The sequence below is a fragment of the Hibiscus syriacus genome, unplaced genomic scaffold (assembly GCF_006381635.1).
Source record: "Hibiscus syriacus cultivar Baekdansim isolate YM2019G1 unplaced genomic scaffold, ASM638163v2 tig00110053_pilon, whole genome shotgun sequence".
Classification (NCBI taxonomy): domain Eukaryota; kingdom Viridiplantae; phylum Streptophyta; class Magnoliopsida; order Malvales; family Malvaceae; genus Hibiscus; species Hibiscus syriacus.
Window position 1 is genome coordinate 36602 of NW_024062577.1, and position 17702 is coordinate 54303.

The 17702-nt window shown below is 38.4% G+C and overlaps 2 protein-coding genes and 1 pseudogene across 4 annotated transcripts; 1 reads left to right on the forward strand and 2 right to left on the reverse strand.

The window, feature by feature from the left end:
* Positions 1–2991: 2991 nt before the first annotated feature.
* On the forward strand, positions 2992–3515 carry LOC120214187 (annotated as a pseudogene).
* Positions 3516–3983: 468 nt separating this feature from the next.
* Positions 3984–5257, reverse strand: LOC120214095. The gene has a single exon (XM_039212078.1). It carries the CDS (start codon positions 5163–5165, stop codon positions 3984–3986), a length of 1182 nt encoding a protein of 393 aa, XP_039068009.1. The 5' UTR covers positions 5166–5257.
* A 9703-nt stretch (positions 5258–14960) lies between these two features.
* On the reverse strand, positions 14961–17448 carry LOC120214137. 3 transcript variants are annotated; one of them, XM_039212102.1, is made up of 4 exons: positions 17030–17448; positions 16234–16746; positions 16056–16119; positions 14961–15944 (listed from the first exon to the last, which is right to left on the reverse strand). In XM_039212102.1, exon 4 carries the CDS (start codon positions 15603–15605, stop codon positions 15012–15014), a length of 594 nt encoding a protein of 197 aa, XP_039068033.1. In that variant the 5' UTR covers positions 15606–15944; positions 16056–16119; positions 16234–16746; positions 17030–17448; the 3' UTR covers positions 14961–15011. The 3 variants fall into 3 exon arrangements, with proteins under 3 accessions (XP_039068033.1, XP_039068034.1, XP_039068035.1); XM_039212103.1 differs by lacking the exon at positions 17030–17448 and having other exon boundaries at positions 16234–16754; XM_039212104.1 differs by lacking the exons at positions 16234–16746; positions 17030–17448 and having other exon boundaries at positions 16056–16225.
* Between the last annotated feature and the right edge of the window lie 254 nt (positions 17449–17702).

Below are 17702 nucleotides of genomic sequence, written 5' to 3' on the forward strand. Positions count from 1 at the left end.
AAATTTGTATGCTTGTTCTTGTCTCTTACTAAATTTTGTGTATTAGTTGCAAGTGATTTGACAATTTCTTCCAGGGACATACCTGGCTTTGAAGAAGACTGTTAGGTGGAAAACGCTGGAATTGCGATGGTCTTGTCCATAGCTCAGGTTAGGATGATCCCTCCATCATGGATTATAGGTATTTAAGTAAGGATCATACTTCCTTTGTGGTGGACCAGGAAACCTTCCAACTACATTGGCGTACTCATGAGAATCATCTTGAAGTATATGGCACATGTCAGTTGGGTGACCGATCACAGCACATATCCCACAAGCTTTCACTTGTTACGTTTTTCCTACAACTAGTTGTTGAACAAGGGAGGTGAGATGCGATAATTGATGTTCAATGGAGGATGAACATACCTCATTCACCATTCTTGAAGATGTGTTTTGCCTAAAGCCAAATTGTTGTGAATTAGCGTCCATGATGAGATCAATTCCCTAGCATTACGAGGAGTCTTATTCACTATGGAGCCTCCACTAGCTGCATCCATCATCTTCCTCTCTATGGGTAGAAGTCTCTCATAGAAATATTGGATGAGAAGTTGTTCAGAAATCTCATGTTGAGGGCAGCTGGCTTTCAGTCGTTTGAATCGTTCCCAATACTCGTGAAGGGTCTCAGTATCTTTTTGTTTTATTTTACATATCTCCCTTCGAATGCCGACGACTCTTGAAGCAGGGAAAAATTTATCAAGAAACATCCACACCATCTCAGCCCAAGTAGTTACAGAACCAAGGGGTAAATATAAGAGCCAATCTTTAGCTCTATCAGTTAGCGAGAACGGAAAAGCGCGCAATTTTATCTTCTCTTCAGTCACTCCCTGCGGTCTCATATTTGAACATACCACTTGAAATTCCTTCAAATGCTTATTAGGATGTTCATTCTCAAGTCCATGGAAAGTAGGCAACAAATGAATCAAACCAGATTTTAGTTCAAAAGCTACCTCTAAAGTTGGGTAGTCAATGCAGAGAGGTTGTTGATTCTCATTTGGTGCAGCCAATTCTCTTAGAGTTCTTTCTTCGTTGGCCATTGTTCCTTCTATTTCAGAATCGCTGGATAAATCAACCAAGTTGACTGCAGATTCTGATTCAGGGGATGAAGAATAAGAAGCTTGTTTGTTGCGCAAGTTAGTTTTTTTTCTTAACTTGCGAGCGGTTTTCTCGATCTCAGGATCGTATTAGAGTTCACCTGCATGAGAAGAACGAGGCATCAAAATACGTCTAAATGACACTAATCCCCGACAACGACGCCAAAAATTTGGTGGGTGTAGAATCTATCAAATAATAAAACTTGCTTTTAGAAATATAAAATTGTAGTAGTGATAAACAAGGTTGAATCCACAGGGATTGGGTAGACTTATTTTAATGAAACTTAAAGTAAATAAAAGGGGTTTTGAAATTGAGAAAAAAAAAAGAAAAAGCAATTATAATCAACTAAGAATTTAGAGAAATCAATATCAAGCAAATATCCAACTAAAGGTATAATTTCAGAATTGGTTCAGAGAATTGATCATAGATGCAATGATAAAGTCTTCTACTTTTCACTAAATTGGTTATGGTTATTGAAAAGCTCTAACAACTTGTCTCTCTTAGTTTCTTGATAATCAAGAGGAGTTCTTTGATTATTTCCCTTGTTAATGAACAACCCTAGACAAACTCTTAAGATTTAATCTACCAACAACGTTAACCACTAGAGGGACCATTAATTTTAGCCAACGAATACACAAGCTCGATTCATTTAGACTAGGTTACATACCTTCATAACATAATTAAAATCAACTATGTTACTTTACCACTAATATTAGAACGTTTAAACAATTACGGATTTAAAGTTCTAAATGACAATTTATCAACCTGATAATTGTACAACGGGCCCTTTGCACAATCAATCAAGACAATAATTCTTAATAAAAACAGAAGATATATAAATAGCAAAGAAGTAAAAGAACAATGAAAATTATTTAGATCTCACAATTCTTGAAGAACCAAAACTTCAATTATCCTTCAGTTGGATCAAAAGTATTTAGCTACTCATAATTGAAAGAACACCAAAAGAAAAACTTAAAGAAAACTTAATGAAAAACTTGATGTAAAACTGATGCCTCCTATGAAAGCCCTAACTCCCATTTTATAAGGATTTTCCTACTCTAGATAAGGAAGTTTATTAAAAGTAAATTCCACAAAAATAGGAGTTTAAAATACCCTCATCCTTTTCTAAAGATAAGAATAATTCAAAAGAGTCTTCCAACCGTCATTAAACTCATTTTTCTTTGTTAATTTGTAACCCTAATTTAGGGTTGTACAGACTGGTAAGAGCCCACGCCTTAACTGAAGACTTCTTCTGCGATAGCTCAGGATGAATAAGTCGTGCCCACGCCTTATGCGAAAACCTCTTATGATTTTGTCAACTTCTTGAATTTTGATTTTTTCTGCTTAATTTGGGGATTTTGTGAAGATCATGCTAATCATTAGATTTTGAACTTGTTTAATCCAAATATTCAACCTAATCCACAAAATACAAAAAATAATCAAAATCCAGGATTTAAGCAATTTTAGTTATTCAAATATGAGGAAAATATCATAGAATATATGTCTAATATGCATCTTATCACCAACTAAACGTACATTTTCTTTTGATTTCTGAGTTTTTTTTCCCTCTTCATACAAGTACTTGGTCAAGTTGGATGACCTTTTCCTTCTGATAGATTGTCGAGATTATCCGCATTTTGAGCCCATATTTATCTTCTGTTGAGTTCTTCAATATGAATTTTGATGGATGGATATTATCTTTTCTTTAGGTTTCTTCACATATCACCTATATAATTTCCTTGTTTTTCCTTGTTGGGATTTGAGTTTCGCACAGTTCTAACTGCTGATTAATTTAGTGCAGCACCCTTCAGACAACATCTGCATGTGCTGTCGTCGATGCCTTTTCAAGCCAAACATGATGACATTGATCTAAGTGCTGAAAGCATCATATAAGATGAACAAACCTTGCAGAGGGATCTACAGACTGCCATTGAGGAAGAAAACTATGCTGAAGTAGCAAAAGTTAGGGATGACCTCCGAGTCCTACACGAGGATAGTAAGGCTTCGGTACTGGCAGCAAATTCTCGGTTTTATGATGCTTTTAGGCGAGGGGATTTAGCCACGATGTAGAACCTTTGGGCAAAAGGAGATGATGTTTGTTGTGTGCACCCAGCTGCAAATGGGATATCCGGTTAGATTTTGTAATGGAAAGCTGGGAGATTGTGTGGATGAACTATGAATTTCCCTTGGAGATGGAACTGAAAAATGTCCGGGTTCACGTTAAAGGAGATTCCGGGTATATATATGCATGGAATTCGTCAAGACGACAAAAGGTAACAATTGGGGAGCACAGTTTGTAACAAACGTGTTTGAAAGGATCAACGGTCAATGGTACATATGCATTCACCATGCTTCCCAAGCCGACATTTGAAAGCATAGTTCACTATATCAGCATCCTTATTGTGTTTTCTTTTTGGCTTTTATTCCTTTTCGGAGTCTGGTTTTCTCCCATTAACATGGTTGGATGTTCTATTAAAGCAACTTATTCCTTTAACACGTTATTCTCAGTTTGATTCAGCTTGTTAACAAAATTTTATGGCATTTTATGTATATTTTCTTGGGCATATTACTACAAAGTTTATGTTAACATATAGTACGATGCTGTTCTTGATTTTAAAAAGTAAAAACACTTTAAAACAGTGAATGATATTTACCATTATTATATCCTTTATACAAGTGATCTCTATTGGTAATGTGCAACTCTTACAAAATCATGACGATTAACCATGTTGAACAAGCCTATACCCCAAATCCAATTCCTTGTATGTATGACCATTAACCTCAAGTTTTAGCACTCTTCGAGACTTTTTATAACTGTATCTGAAAATTGAAGCAGGCCACCGTTGCGAAACTAACTATACCCTCCCAGCAGGTGAATGAGGCGGGTTAGGAGCATATTTTGCAGGCATGGCTCCAGCTGCAATGGTTGGTTTGGTGTCCATCCCAAGGCTGCCATCAAACATTTCTTCCTTTAGGTTATTGAATTTTGGAAAATCAGAGGATTTCCAACAACTTACAACTGTTACGGCAATAAAGAACGCCTGCAACGCAGTGATTGATGAACTGAATTGCATAAATTCCCTTTTTGTGTGGAACCAAGCTGAAGATAGGCATGTTTTGTTTGGCATGCTATGGACTCCCCCAGAAAGTATGACAGTAGTACTTTTGGAGCTCGAATTTTCCATGAAGTTGCACAGGAATCCATCTTTATCAGCTTGCTGTGCATCGCTTTCACCAGGTATTTTGATGATAACAGCAGCAAGCTCGTTACTTGGTGTAAACTTCACCAATGCTTGATCAGCTTGTCTTTGCTCCACACTGAACAGAACAGATTCTCTTACCATATGGTAATAGTAAGAGTCTGCCGCAGTCAAATCTGAAATATGAATGTCGGAAATCTTCAATTGTCCAATGATATTATAGATGTAACCACAGTTTTTTTCCTTGTTTCCTTTACTAATCCTTCTGCCACTCTTTTTCTTAATTTCACTAACCGAAGAGAATACGTAGTTCTTATCAGATCCCACCTTGTCAGATGATGCTAGACTTTTCACGGTTGTTGCAAGCATGTTGCTACCATTGGTGACAACAAATCTGAACAGTGGGTGTCCATTCTTCATTGCAACCTCTAGAAGAGCTTTAGTCATTGATGACCCCAACTTTTCTTCCTGAAAGGATTCATTTGCATAAAGTGGCCGTGGAGTAGAGGAGTTCAAGCTTCCCTTTGATGGCTGAACAGTGTCAGTTGATCGAAAGGAATTTAAGCCCTTGGACTTCAGTAGTGGATCCAGCACCCTTCTAAAAGGGCTGGATCTAGTTCTATGACGGCCATTCAGCTTCTCTATGTGCGCATCATCAAGAAAACAAGAAGAATCAGACCTCATTGGACCGGACCTCACAGAAACATAATCAGAGCTCAATTGTGGGACTGCAGAACTTTCCTTAAAACTGAAACTTCTACTAATACGACTCAAGCTGAAACTAAAGCGGCGATTTGGTGAGTTAGTTCTGCTTCTTTCAGTTGCCAGCTCAGCCATTTCTTCTTCCAGTATCTTCAGAGTTTCAAAATCAGTATCTTGAGATTTAGTCTTATTCTCTGCTGAATACTTGCCCCGAGACCTTAGATTTCATGTGTTTTCTGAGAACAAAGGCTCACTTTAACCCTTAAATCCGACCTATGCGTTTCGATTAAGTTTAATAGATCACATTCATGATTCTTAAAGATATTTTTCCAAAACCATTATTTAATCAAGATAAAATCACATTATAAATGACGTTTATGAAATTATAATAATTTATACTATAAAAACCCAACTCATAAATATAATGAAAAAAAAATTAATTTAAACATGTCTTAAAAATCTCAATTTACGATAACCAAATATAAATAGCAAATGAGTAATCATTATAAAATCCAATACTTTAAAATAAGGCCTATGTTACCAAATTAGAGTCAACTTAAAAGATAAAATATTACAATACGATATACTTCAAGAGATATGTTGATCCTCCAAGTGCTCGATCAGGTGTATCTAACCAATAGTATCTGAAAGGGGAAAACATTTTCGAAAACTGAGCTAGGCTTAGTGTGTTCCAACATTACTATAAAATCATGATAGGTACACTAAACAAATCATAGTCTAGTAAATCTCATAAAATTATACTGCAGTAAATCTCATAAAGAGTTACCCTAAGGGAACATCTTAGGGCATGAGAGCCTATCTAAGATAGATTTCGGGCCGTGGGGCCTACCTAAGAACACATCGTAGGGCCGTAGGCCTACCCGAGAATGATCTCAAGGCCGTAGAGCCTACCTAAGAGTCACATTAGGTCCGTAAAATTTTTCAGTTTGATCAGAGCTGTACTTTATAAATTCGTATTTTAAAAATTCAATTGCACCGTGACATAAATTCCATAAATCCATAAACATGGTAATCATATACCATTTCAAAACAAAAATCAGATAGCAGTCATAATCAATAAACCATCACATTAAATCGGTGCATCAATAAAACAGTAACCAAAGAATTCAATGTACCACATATTAAAACAAATAAAACAGTTCAGTAATAAATAGGGAACACACCTCGATAATAGGTTCAAATAGTAGATCTATTGATTGCTGGTCTCACCACGCTCTGCTACAGTTTTCGAACCTAATTCATAATAACACTATATTACTAATGGGTAACATAATTAATCTCTAAAATCATAAAATTTACGGGTCTTACGGGTGAATACTGGCACACGTGGTTTAACTGATCTAGAGGAGCTGGGTCAAGCTGTCGAACGATCAGAAGAGTCTCTTGTACCTTCAAACAATAATAATTTATCAGTCTCAACTCTTACTTAATTGTTCAAAGCTAAAATTCTTAAGTATATAATCATTTTCCGGGTTTGACTATCAATTTGGAGGATTTTGAGTTTGAATTTGACCAAACGGATTGCGGAATCGGAATCAGGACTTCGAAAAACATAAAATATGACTATTCAAAAATTCAAATTATTGGTCAAAATCAAAGTCAACGGGTTTGACTGATGATTTGGAGGTCTTCGAGTTCAAATTTGACGAAATGGACTTCAGAAACGGATTCGACACGTCGAAAAATGTCAGAATAGGTATACTCGAACAAAATCTAAGGTCGTTTAATAGCCGGTTAAAGCCGGTCAAAGTTTGGTCAAAAGTGCTCAGAAGTCCACAGTCAACTATTACGAAAATAACACATTTCTTAAAAATAATTACCAAAATATCACCTTTTTCAAAATAATTACCACAATATCATCGATTTCAAAATAATTACTAAAATATCACCGGGTCGGGTCGGTTAACGGGTCAGGTCGGGTCAACCCGGTTCAGACTGGTCAGACCGGTCAAACATCACCCATCAGTTCGAAACTCCCCCACGTGCAGGGGGGCGCGTGGGGGCGTGTGAAGGCTTCTCCGTCTCCGAAAATTCCTGAAAAAAATTCTCAAAATTATTTTAAGCGATTTTGAGTCACTTATCAACCTCAGTTCAAATTTTTGAACGGTGGAGAGCTCGATTTCAACTCAGCTGAATCTTTGACCGCTCCACATCCCACACGCGCCGCCACCTACGGAGACAAGGAAGACACTGTCGGACTCGGAACGACACAAGGAACACGATGGTGCGGGAGGTGTCGAAAACTGATCAACGATTGGAGATGAATTTAAGATTTTCTCCGGCGGTGGTGCTAAAAAAACGTCGAGACTTTGACTCAAAATTCACGTCGTTTGGCAACATTTCGCTATAATTGGTTTACTGGGTTTTGATCACAGGTCGAAGATGAACACAACGGTGGTTTCAAATTTACGATTGGAAGTCGGACGACGTCGGAATCAGGCTTGGAATGAGGGGTACAAGAGAGCAAAGTTTAAGCAATTTAACATTTGTTTTCTGGTTTGAAACCAGAAACACGCTTAAATCAACAAAGCTGCCGACACTCCTTAGCTAAATTCAGGGATTGGTCCCTGAATTTCTTTTACTTCTAAAATGGCCTACTAGTTTTCAAAACTTTTAATTTAGTCACCAAATTTCACCAAATCAAACCAATTTAAATATATTTTTTTTCGGGTTGTTACAATTCTCCTTCTCTACAAGAAATTTCGTCCTCGAAATTTACCTTATGAGAATAGTTGAGGAAACTGAGTCTCCATTGACTCTACTCCATTGAACTTTTACCATTAGGATACGCCTATTCCGAAGAACTCGCTCATCACTTTCTAAGATCTGAATGGGCTCCTCCTCAAATGACAAATCAGGCCTCAGTTCTACCTCTTCAACCTGAATGATGTGACCTGGATCTGGACGGTATCGCCTCAACATTGATACATAAAAGACATCATGAATACGACTGAGCTCATTAGGCAACATGTTCTACCCTCTTCAAAATATGAAATAATCCAATAAATCTTGGACTCAATTTACCCTTACGCCCGAATCTCAGTACTTTCTTCCACGGAAATACCTTCAAAAATACATGATCTCCAACATCAAACTGAATATCTTTCCTCCTTTGATCTGCATAAGACTTCTGTCTTTCAAATACCTCTTTCAGACGGTCACGAATCAATCAGACTGTGTCCTCCGTCTCGCGTACTAACTCAGGTCCCAAAGTCTTCTGGTCACGCAACTCAGTCCAACATATCGGAGTGCGACATTTACGCCATAGAGTGCTTCGTAGGGTGTCATACGAATGCTGGTATGATAACTGTTATTGTAAGCAAATTCAGACAACGGAAAAAAGTTCTCCCAACTACCATGAAAATCAATTACGCAACCTTCGCAACATATCCTCCAGAATCTGAATCACTCTCTCAGATTGACCATCAGTTTGTGGGTGAAAGGATGTACTATAATCCAATCTTGTTCCCAAAGCCGTATGTAGCGCCTTCCAAAATCCCGAAGTAAATCTCGGATCTCGATCAGAAATAATAGACAATGGAACACCATGCAATCTGACAATCTCCGAAATATACAATCTCGCCAGCTTGTCCAAAGTATAATTTACCCGTATAGGAATGAAGTGAGCTGACTTTGTAAGTCTGTCAACAATAACCCAAACTGAATCCTTTTTCGAAGGAGTCATAGGTAATCCGGTAACAAAATCCATAGTAATACGCTCCCATTTCCATTCAGAAATATTGATAGGATGCAACAAACCTGATGGATGTTGATGCTCTGCTTTAACTTGTTGACAAGTCAAACACCTAGCCACAAAATTCGAGATGTTCTTCTTCATGCCGACCCAATGATACCTCTCTCTCAAATTTCGGTACATCTTATCTCCACCAGGGTGCATAACATATGGACTACTGTGAGCCTCATTAAGAATAATCTGCCTCAACTCAACATCATCAGGCACACAATAACGACCTTTAAAGCATAAAACTTCATCCTGATCAAGGGCGTAATCTGAGCTTGTCCCCTGCTCTACTTGCTCAAAGATGGATAGCAATGAGCTATCAAGGGGCTGCTTAACTTTAATTTCATCAACCAAAGTCGGTTTAACTTGTAATTCTGCTAACAAAGTGCCATCGTCATATAAATTCATTTTGGCCATTAAAGACCTCAACTCCGATACCTCCTTTCGACTCAAAGCATCCGCCACAATGTTAGCTTTACCAGGGTGATAATCAATCACACAATCATAATCCTTTAGAAGCTCTAACCAGCGCCGTTATCTCAAATTAAGCTCCTTCTGGGTCTGAAGATACTTTAAGCTCTTATGATCAGTGAAAATATAACACTTCTCTCCATAAAGATAGTGTCTCCAAATCTTCAAGGCAAAAATCACTGCTACTAACTCCAAATCATGAGTAGGATAATTACACTCATGTGGTCGTAGTTGACGTGACGCATAAGCCACTACCTTAGCCTCCTACATTAGTACACAACTAAGTCCTGAATGTGAAGCATCACTATACATTGTAAAATCCTTCCCGGACTCTGGTTGAATCAACACTGGTGCTTGAGTCAAAACAATCTTTAATTTCTCAAAGCTCTCCTGTTGTGCCTTGCCCCAGTCAAACGACACGTTCTTCCTTAACAGCTTTGTCAAAGGAGCAGCAATGATCGAGAAGCTCTCAATAGAACGTCGATAATATCCAGCTAAGCCCAAGAAACTGCGGATCTCAGAGACGTTCTTGGGTCTTTTCCAATTCACAATAGCCTCGAGCTTGCTTGGATCAACCTGAATACCTCGAGCAGAAATAATGTGCCCCAAAAAGGACACTTCTTGAAGCCAAAACTCACACTTGCTTAGTTTGGCATATAGTCGATGCTCTTTCAAGGTCTGCAGGACAATCTTCAAATACTCGTCATGCTCTGTTTCCATCCGAGAATAAACCATAATATCATCAATAAAGACAACCACAAATTGATCCAAATATGGTCAGAACACACGATTCGTCAAATCCATGAAAACTGTAGGAGCATTCGTCAAACCAAAAGGCATTACTAAGAATTCATAATGACCATATCTAGTTTGAATGGCCGTTTTTGTAACATCGGACCCCTTAACTTTCAATTGATAATACCCCGAACGAAGATCAATCTTAGAAAATATAGTAAATCCTCGTAATTGATCAAATAAGTCATTAATCATCGGTAATGGATACTTATTCTTGATCGTCATCTTGTTCAACTTCCGATAGTCAATACATAGCCTTAGCGACACATCATTCTTTTTCACAAACAGAATTGGAGCTCCCCAGGGTGAGGTATTATGCCGAATAAATCCTCGATCAAATAATTCTTGCAATTGGATCTTCAACTCCATAAGTTCCTTTGGAGCCATACGATAAGGTGCCATAGAAATAGGTGAAGATCCCAGATAAGTCTCAACCTCGAACTCTACCTCTCTATCAGGAGGTAACCCAGGCAACTCCTCCGGAAAAACATCAGGAAATTCGCTAACTGTACGAATCTCCTCAATTGTGGACAAGGAACCTTTAGTGTTCAAAATATAGGCAATGAAAGTCTCATATCCCTTCCTGATCATACAATTAATTTCCATAGCTGAAACAATATTAGAGAGATAGACACGCCGTTCACCAATTAACACAACAGTCCGACCATCTGAAGTCTTCAGAGTAGCTCGCTTATATTCGCAATCCAGATTTACCTTGTGTTTATTCAACCAATCCATCCCAAGAATTAGATCAAACTCCTCTAAATGAAGCTCCATAAGATCAGCGAGAAAAATTTGTCCCTAAACCTCTAGAGGCCAACGCCGAAATACCTTATTCACTAATATTGCCTGTCATACTGGACTCGTAACCGTAACAGTATTATCAGTGTTCTCGATCGGAATTTGAAGGTTTCGAGATACTGAGCTCGATACATAGGAGTGGGTGGAGCCATTGTCCAGTAATGCAAAGTATGGAATGGAATAGAATAAATAGTAAATGTACCTGCAATAACCTCAGGCTCATCTCTGTCATCCTGACGTCTAGTGGCGTAAACCAAAGCTGGTTGTCTAGCCTCAAAAACTGTTGGCCCTCTATTCTGCTGAGGTCAGGCTCTACTGTCTGTCCTGGACGTTGATCCTCTAGCCTTTCCTTGACTACGATCTCTAATTGGGGTTTGTACTATAGTATGAGAACGTACAAGAGTCTGGGTAGCGGTCCGCTCAGACGAAGCTAGCTGAAGACAATCCCTCCGAAAATGACCACAAGATCCACAATGAAAACATACTCCGGTCTTCCTATAACACTCTCCTGTGTGTTGTTTACCACAAAAGTCACAGGGAGGCACTTGAAACTAAACCGAAGAACCACCTCTACTAACATCTGAAGGTGATGATGCTGCAGGCCTGAAACGTGCATTGCTCCTCTGAGGGGCCGAAGTACGAGTCCTCTTACCGGACTGTGCAGATGATTCAGTAGGGCCATAAGATTTCCTAGATCGCTCCTGATCAGCACGCTCTCTACCAGAAGCTAAAGCCTCCATCTCCTCAGCATCCTTAGTTCTGCTCACCAGCACATCAAAAATCTCATCTTGGAGGGCAACAACCTGTCTATGTAGCTCGTATCTGAGTCTGAGGGTAAATTTACGGCATCGATCTCTCTCATTAGGCACCAGACTGATTCCATACTTTAACAATTTCAAGAACTCTATCTCATACTCTGAAACAGTCATGTCACCCTGAACCAAGCCTTAAAACTGCTGTCGTCTTTGGACTAAGTAACGCTCCCCCAGGAATCGGCTCCGAAAGCGCTCCTTAAAGAAATCCCATGTCAAATGATCGGTAGGAACACTACTGGTCACTGACTCGCACCAGGTGTGGGCATTGCCATGTAACATCGCTACTGCCCCCAAATATCTCTTAGTTGGGTCCAAACCCAACTGATCCATACGTCTCTCAGTATCTTGGAGCCAATCTTCTGCTTCAGTAGGAACTCCACCAAGCTGTCCTCCAAAAGTTCTGACTCTATTGGCAATCAGAGTATGAGAAATAGGCACCTCGGATCCAACACCAACAGCTCTAACCGCTCCTTGAATCAACTAAAAAAATTGTCTACCAAAATTCTCATCAAATACGACTCTGGTAGAATTAGGCTCACTATCGGTTGCTCCCCTAATCGGTGTTGTCATGCCAATCCCAGCAGTAGGAGGTAAATTTGTCGGGGTCGTATGATCATGATCACCTGTCAGAGGTGGAGGATCTACCCGAATCTCATCGATCGGGTCTGCAAATTTAGCCACTCGACCTCGTCCACGGCTAGTTCGACGTCCACGCCTAGCACTCATTTTGGTGGATCTCAAGTTTACTACATAAGATAAAACTTAGGGTTAGATAAGCACTTGGAGTATCGAACACATTTAAAACCGTAAAAACTTTGAGACATGACCTTAGTAACTTGTTTTGTAAAATATTTCAAAACCGCATTTTCAATTTGGACTCATACACAGTCCGAGGTTTAGAAACCAAAAGCTCTGATACCAATTAAATGTAACCCCCTAGACCCGACCTATACTTTTCGACTAATCTAGTGGATCATATTCATGATTCTTTAAGATATTTTTCCGAAACCATTATTCAATCAAGGTAAAATCACATTATAAATGACGTTTATGAAATTATAATAATTTATACTATAAAAACCCAACTCATAAATATAATGAAAAAAAATTAATTTAAACATGTCTTAAAATTTTAATTTACGATAACCAAATATAAATAACAAAGGAGTAATCATTATAAAATCCAATACTTTAAAATAAGGCTCATGTTATCAAATTAGAGTCAACTTAAAAGATAAAACATTACAATACCATATACTTCAAGAGATATGTTGATCCTCCAAATGCTCAATCAGGTGTATCTAACCAACAGTATCTGAAAGGGGAAAACATTTTCGAAAAGTGAGCTAGGCTCAGTGTGTTCCAACATTACTATAAATCATGATAGGTACACTAAATAAATCATAGTCTAGTAAATCTCATAAAATTATACTGCAGTAAATCTCATAAAAGAGTTACCCTAAGGGAACATCTTAGGGCTGAGAGCCTACCCAAGATAGATTTCAGGGTCGTGAGGCCTACCTAAGAACACATCTTAGGGCCGCAAGGCCTATCCGAGAATGATCTCAGGGCCGTAGAGCCTACCTAAGAGTCACATTAGGTCCGTAAAATTTTCAGCTTGATCAGAGTTGTACTTTATAAATTCGTATTCCAAAAATTCAATTGCACCGTGACATAAATTCTATAAATCCATAAACATGGTAATCATATACCATTTCAAAACAAAAATCAGATATCAGTCATAATCCATAAACTATCACATTAAATCGGTGCATCAATAAAACAGTAACCAAAGAATTCAGTGTACCACATATTAAAACAAATAAAACAATTCAGTAATAAATAGGGAACACACCTCGATAATAGGTTCAAATAGTAGATCTACTGATTGCTGGTCTCACCACGCTCTGCTACAGTTTTCGAACCTAATTCATAATAACACTATATTACTAATGAGTAACATAATTAATCTCTAAAAACATAAAACTTACGGGTCTTACGGGTGAATACTGGCACACGTGGTTTAACTTAATTGTTCAAAGCTAAAATTCTTAAGTATATAATCATTTTCCGGGTTTGACTATCAATTTGGAGGATTTCGAGTCTGAATTTGACCAAACAGATTGCGGAATCGGAATCAGGACGTCGAAAAACATAAAATATGACTTTTCAAAAATTTAAATTCTTGGTCAAAATCAAAGTTAACGGATTTTACTGATGATTTGGAGGTCTTCGAGTTCGAATTTGACGAAACAGACTTCGGAAACGGATTCGGCACGTCGAAAAATTTCAGAATAGGTATATTCGAACAAAATCTAAGGTCGTTTAATGGCCAGTTAAAGCCGGTCAAAGTTTGGTCAAAAGTACTCAAAAGTCCACAGTTAACTATTACAAAAATAACATTTTTTTAAAATAATTACCAAAATCTCATCTTTTTCAAAATAATTACCAAAATATCACATTTTTCAAAATAATTATCAAAATATCACATTTTTCAAAATAATTACTAAAATATCACCGGGTCGGGTCGGTCAACGGGTCGGGTCGGGTCAACCCGGTTCGGACCGGTCAGACCGGCCAAATAACATCACCCATCAGTTCGAAACTCCCCCACGCACAGGGCGGCGCGTGAAGGCTCATTCGGTCTCCAAAAATTTCTGAAAGAATTTCTAAAAATTCTTTTAAGCGATTTTGAGTTACTTACCAACATCGGTTCAAATTTTTGAACGGTGGAGAGCTCGATTTCAACTCGGTCGAATCTTTGACCGCTCCATCTCCCACACGCGCCGCCGCCTACGGAGACATGGAAGACACCGGGACTCGGAACGACACAAGGAACACGATGGTACGAGAGGTGTCGAAAACGATCAACTATCGGAGATGCATTTAAGATTTTCTCCGGCGGTGGTGCTAAAAAAACGTCGAGACTTTGATTTGAAATTCACGTCGTTTGGCAGCGTTTCACTATAATTGGTTTACTGGGTTTTGATTACGGGTCGAAGATGAACATGACGGTGGTTTAAATTTATGATTGGAAGTCGGACGACGTCAGAATCGAGCTTGGAAGGAGGGGTAGGGAGAGCAAAGTTTAAGCAATTTAACATTTGTGTTTTCTGGTTTGAAACCAGAAAACACGCTTAAATCAACAAAGCCGTCACACTCCTTGGCTAAATTCAAGGATTATCCATGAATTTCTTTTACTTTTGAAATGACCTATTAGTTTTCAAAACTTTTAATTTAATCACTAAATTTCACCAAATCATACTAACTTAAATATATATTTTTTTCGGGTTGTTACACCACAGGTCGCAGACGAAAGATCCAGACTCTGTTCCATCATGTCAGTTTCAGAAGAAAATGATCCTTCTGAAGCAGGTCATAGGAAGAGCTATTATGTTTTGCTCCATTCAAAGTCACATCGTAGGTTTCTTCAAAAAAGTTGTTTCGGGCAGAAGTTGGAAGAAGATCATGTTCAGATTCCACAGCATCTTTGTTCTTAGTTTTGTTGCTTTCAGCACCGAGCATTTTGCTGGAACCCAGTGAAACTGCATTGTTTCTTGATCTGGATGAAGAAGCCTCCATATCTGAAGTAGTATTATCATCCAAATCCTTCTTATTTACATCAGTTTTCTGCCTTTGCTCTACTCTTTTTTTTGCTCGACCATCACAAACACTTGCATTTTCCTTTGGCAGAGGTGAGACTCCATGATTTCTCATGTTTGACGGCATATTACCCATTTCTGAAGTGATTTTCTGATCTAATTCTTTTCTCTTCCCCTTCTGAAGATTTGCTTCTGAATTAATTTTGTCAGAGGATTTATATGTCTTGGATGTCTTCTTCTGCCGATCCAAGGTGCTCTTGGAAGCAGTTTCAATATCTTGATAGTGCCTAACTTTGGAATAGATGGTTTTGTTGTTGAGGAATGTCATCCTTTTGAGATGGGGTAAGACTTGAACAAGTTAAGGAGTGTTGCATACCTTTATTGGCAGAGGTAACCTTGGGAACATCATTAGAAAGCAGAAGATTTGGGCATTGGTTTTCGATACATCATTTCCAGCTGTTGTTGGGATAAACTTTTGGTGGTACTGCCATTTTTCTAGACGTGCCCAATCCAGAACACCGACATTCAATGCCTTCTCTTGAAGGTTATCTGAACTGTCTACCCGCTGTAGGTAACCCGGCAGGTTTGACATGTACTCTTTTGTTGGCTTGCTCTTGAGAGACTGCTTCAACCAAGGTGCTTTGAATCTGATCGTTCATTATTTCACCTGGCAAAATACCATACGGAAAAAGGAAACGAAACATAAAAGCGAAATTAATTAAAGAAAAATAGTGAGAGAGAAAGCGAGAGAGAGAGAGAGAAGGGAACCATTCATTACCAGAAGAAACGAAACCAATGCAGGTTGAAGAAAGCGACGTAAACCTTGAAAAGCTCGCCGATCTCTAAAAAGATACCGATTGCAGAATTAGAAGAAAGTCGGAGAAAATCCCGAACACCGAAAAGAAATAACAGAACTTAAAACTCAAACGTAGATTCTAAGCAAAGCAAAGAATTACCTCAGATCGAGAACAAATAACCAAAAGCAATCACCTAATCTGTTCCTTCTTCAACAAAATATCAAAATCTTTTTTAAAAATTAATCCAAAGAAGAAGCAATCCAGTGGTGGAAAATAAAACGAGGCCAAGCAATTTTATTTTATTTTTTGTTTGGGAGCGAAGTGAGAGTGAGAAGGTTGAAGTTGGCGTTGTCTATTCATTAGATCGGACTGTTAAAAAAAGCGGGGCGGGGCGAGGGATTAGACTATAATTGTGGATCCGCCATTGTGACTTTAAAGAAAATTTGCCCACCCGTCGGTTAATCCCAATGAACGATTGTGTCCCATGCGCCACCCTCCCCTCCCCTTCTTCTCCGACCTGGTGGTGGTCCACAACAGCGCCTTGAACTTCCCCATAGTAACACGAGTGAAAATCTCCCATAGTAACTGCTACACCAAAACCTCAACCTTCTATCTTCGCTTCGATCAAAAGAGATACAACACCTTCTCAAGGATTGATGTTCCCCTCTCTCCCTATTGAAAAGAAAAAGCCAACAACTTATGAGCTCTATCAGCAGATTAAAAGACAAAAAACAGAAAGAAGAGAGAAAAAGATAAAGGGAAGAAACAAGAATAAGAAAATCCTTCCCCAAAATTCTCAAAGGCACTTATGATCCAACAAGGACAACAAAATCCCTTAACTTCCTTTCTCAAGGAATATAGGGAAGCCATTATTTCAAAAATTGCTATTGTTAAAGAAAAAGCATCAGAAGATTCTATAGAAATTTCAGAGTCTGAAAGCTCAGAAGATTCTTACTCCTCATCATAGGGTGTGAATATGGCTGCAACAAATCAACCTGAGGTTAAGTCAGACACTTCAGATTCTGACAATCCTATGGAAGCAGAAAGTTCTACAGGGAGACAACCCTTTACCACCACTGGAGGAAAATACACATTTACTATTGATGATATTCCTGTATCTAAATGGTCTCAAAGATTACAGGAATTCCATTCTTGGATGGAAACTCAAAAGCTAACAAGGGAAAGCAACTATGATATTATCATTGAGTTTGTGTCCAGATTCACTAGAGTACTCAGAGATTGGTGGATATCATTATTTGCAGGAGATCAGATGCAATTCCTTGTTCAACAAGATTTTGGTGTAGCAATCAGGATCATGCACAATTTTTTCCTTGGAAATCCAAATGATGTGAAAGCTCTCAAAAGAAAGGAGTTTTTCAAAAGAAAATATTGCTCTTATGAGAAGAAAGACAGAGAAACATTTATGCATCTGAAAATCTTCCACTCTTATATCTGCAAACATATCTCTTCTTGTATTTTTCTTCTAAAAGAATTGATCCCCAATATTTATCACTTGCATCTGTCTGGAGAATTCTTTTTCCATCTGAAGGAAATTGTACTGGAGTTTTTCTTTCAACACTTTGACTGCTCTGGTTTGAGGTTCCTTCCATACTGTTGGACCACTTAGA

What these genes read in the sequence shown, in the direction of transcription:
- LOC120214137 (XM_039212102.1), bottom strand. Translation starts at nt 15,605, where the DNA reads ATGACATTCCTCAACAACAAAACCATCTATTCCAAAGTTAGGCACTAT.
- LOC120214095 (XM_039212078.1), bottom strand. Translation starts at nt 5,165, where the DNA reads ATGGCTGAGCTGGCAACTGAAAGAAGCAGAACTAACTCACCAAATCGC.